This window comes from Cheilinus undulatus, linkage group 4 (assembly GCF_018320785.1).
Source record: "Cheilinus undulatus linkage group 4, ASM1832078v1, whole genome shotgun sequence".
NCBI lineage: Eukaryota > Metazoa > Chordata > Actinopteri > Labriformes > Labridae > Cheilinus > Cheilinus undulatus.
Window position 1 is genome coordinate 35,146,442 of NC_054868.1, and position 3,263 is coordinate 35,149,704.

A 3,263-nucleotide genomic window follows, 5' to 3' on the forward strand; every position below is an offset into this window, starting at 1 on the left:
TTACTCAGTCTGCTGTAACTCTTTGAGATCCCAGAAATGCAACTTTCTCAATACTCTTTCCGGTAATGTCTGTATAAAGATGTTTAATGACTTATTTCTTCTTACTACAGCTAAAAATGGTTTTATGTTCAGTTTAAACAAACTCTGTTTTTTAGAGATGAAGGAGTTTTATTCTGGTGAATTAATAGTTTTGTTAACTGCAGGTTTGTTTAAGTCAGGAACATGGGGGTCCAGTGGACACTGAGGCTCATGTCTGCCCCCTGGAACCTGCTGTGCCACCTTTAAAACGCATGGCTCTGTGCGCCAAACTACAGAAAGTACAGGAAATTTGTCGTAGAAAGTGACTTTTTTTGAGGATGTTTGATCAAATTTGAACAAATTCTTAGTTCTCCAAATTACTACCATTATTACAAGAAAAATCCTCAGTCTAAATTTACTTCAATAATCCAGATTTACTTTGGATTTATTTTGGTTAAAAAGACGCCAGCTTTGGTTCATTTGTTCTAAATGTTTTCTTTATTGGTTTAATAAATTAAATCACTCATTTTTGGCCGAATGGCTTCAATTTTAAACTATTAACCTCCAAAGATTCATCTGAAGATTTTTTTATATATATCTGTCCGGTTTTTTTGTCCTCTCTAAACTTACAAGCTTTGATTTTGGTGATTTTTGGATTTACGCACTCAGGTCGTCACCTTCATATTAAAACTCAGAGTCATTGATGACAATTCACGCCAAGTTATTGTCAGAAATATTTATTCACAAAATGTACAAGGTCTCTCTCCATAGCGCACAGATATATAAATAAAAACATCATTAAAGCACTTTAAAGTATTTACATGGCGTGCTGCGCACTGTGCAAACTGAACGTGTTCGCGTGCGTGTGGCCGATGAAGTTGAAATAGTGATGATCGAGTCCCTGCACGGGTGATAAGTACCCCGCGTGCTGCTGTGTGTGCGCAGAGAGCGGCACTGTTGGGTACGAGATGCCCGGGCTGCGCGCCGTGCCGTGCCACGAGAAGTGTCCCGGTGGACTCTGCTGGTACACGGACTCAGAGGGACTGTGGCTTTGGTGCTCTGGGGATGAGTGCAGCTGGCTCAGGTAGTCACACGGTTCAGGCATGGAGCCCACGGAGCCGAACACGGGCTCGGTGACGACGCGTGACTTGGACTGTAAGAAGGCGAGGATCCGCGCGTACTTGATGTCTTTGGTTTCAGCCCGGTCCTCTGTGGTCAGGTAGTGCACCAGGTTCTTCATACACTCGTGGTATCCGTAGTGGAAATAGTTTGCAAACTCAGCCAGAAGTTCACCTGCGGAGAACCAAACAATGATTACAACTGTGCTCATCCAGTGAGAGAAACAAGTCTGAGACGCTGCGTAAAACTGGAAAATATAGAACTCAATGAACTCTTACAACACAATCATATCAACAAACAAAATGATCATACTCATGCTCATTCCGCTCCAGTAAAATGTCCACAGAATTTGCTGATGGGAATGTATAGCCGAGATGCGTAAAAGCTATGTGTTAAACTTTACGCACCCTTTTCTCTGCCCCGGGGGAAATCCGCTGAGTGAAGCGCGCGCAGGTACTGAACTGTCATCTCCAAAATCTCAGCTTTCTCCAGTTTTCCAGAGTTCTGCCAAAATAAGAAACAAGAAAACATTTTAAAATGTTTGACTCTTAATTAAACGTGATCAGAACTTTGATCAGGACGAACGTTTCCACGCAGGGAATCTATAAAATAGCAGCTGAAATATCTCTAACGCGAAATATTATTTCATCATCACCTGTTTTGCCAGGGCCATTGGAACTGTTTTTCCCAATTCATTGAGACAGCGGTTAATGCGGTCCCTTCTTCGTTTCTCGATGACTTTGTGAGAGATGGGAGTCCTCTGTGGAAACACGGAGAGAGAAAACATCAGCACACAAACTTCACATCAGAAATTTCATTCACAAACATTTTTTCGGCCAGAAATGCAAAATCAAATCAGCCACACGTGCCTTTATATGAACAGATATATTCTCCAGTCACTAAATGTGTAGAAACTCGCTGATTAGATCTAAATGTCTCGCGAAGTTTTGCGCGCCGCGCGCTTTGCTGCTCCATTGCGCGCGGTTGATATCTGCGCTCTGGTGGAGTTTCTTCAACCCTGAAGCCTCGTTAGTGTTGGTTGAATCCTTTTTAAGTAGAATTGTCCTAACATCCTGGTTTGTAACATAATATGTGATATTGTAAATAACATTTATATCGAAATAGTCAGATAGGCTGGTTCTAAACTGAAGCGCGCCACTTTTATCCTTTAGCGTGTGCCACTGAGGAAATAGACAGAAGATGCACCCTTTACTAGCAAGAAAAAGTCTCCAATGAGTAGTTAATCAACATGAAATAAAAAAATAAACAATCCTATAACTCCACAAAGTGACTAAAAAGTGTTAAAGTGCCGTGGTGCCAAAATAGAATAGTCCTCAAAGTGCAGAGCGCACGTGGAGCGCGTACCTTCCTGTCCTTCATTTTAGATGCCATGGAAGAATTCTCGTCAAACTTGAAGAAAAATCAGTTGAGCTGGATGTTGGGTAGATGTGTATCTCTGGCAGGAGATGAAGCAGACTGAAGTTTGAGGGGAAAGCTGGCCCTTATAAAGGGATCATCCAGGAGACTGTGGCATTCATGGTGTAAATTATTCCACGGGATTAGAGCCATGCATTGGGTAAATGTGTGCATTTAGGATCAGTTAAAGAAATAGTAAAAATCTAAAGCCATGGGCTAGCAGGGGGGCAAACCTGCTTTGTTAATCCACGTGGCTTTTGAAAGGACACGTGATTACTTTTGGAATATTATTTGCATAGTAACAACCCAGGCGGGAAATAAGAAGTGAGCGTTGGGATCGCCTGATCCGGCGGGGCGCACTGTGCGCACTGAAAACAAAGCCGGCGAAAAAAGAAACCCTCTTTCTTCCAACTCGCGTTTCTCACACGATCAACTGTTTACAAATCCCAGCAAGCGATCTTAACTCTCGTCCAAGCCGGGTCCGAGTTTTAAGGCCTGTCCAGTGTCATTAGAGTAATTAAGTAAGCCTTTAATAGGCTGTTCCGCCAAGTTCAGGGGAGATCTTTTGGAGACGGAGTCCCCCCGTTTGTTCTCGGCGTTTCTCACACGACTTGCTGACACGTCCATCTTTTATGAGAGATGGCAAGCTTTTTGTTTACATTCTTTATTTTGTTGGACTCCTCGGCAGGTGTGTGATTAGCCCTGGCACA

The 3,263-nt window shown here is 42.8% G+C and overlaps 1 protein-coding gene across 1 annotated transcript; it reads right to left on the reverse strand.

Moving 5' to 3' along the window:
- Positions 1–835: 835 nt before the first annotated feature.
- Positions 836–2,529, reverse strand: helt (helt bHLH transcription factor). The gene is made up of 4 exons (XM_041786395.1): positions 2,503–2,529; positions 1,793–1,897; positions 1,545–1,641; positions 836–1,311 (listed from the first exon to the last, which is right to left on the reverse strand). The coding sequence occupies exons 1-4, from the start codon at positions 2,527–2,529 to the stop codon at positions 836–838; spliced, it is 705 nt and encodes a 234-aa protein (XP_041642329.1).
- Between the last annotated feature and the right edge of the window lie 734 nt (positions 2,530–3,263).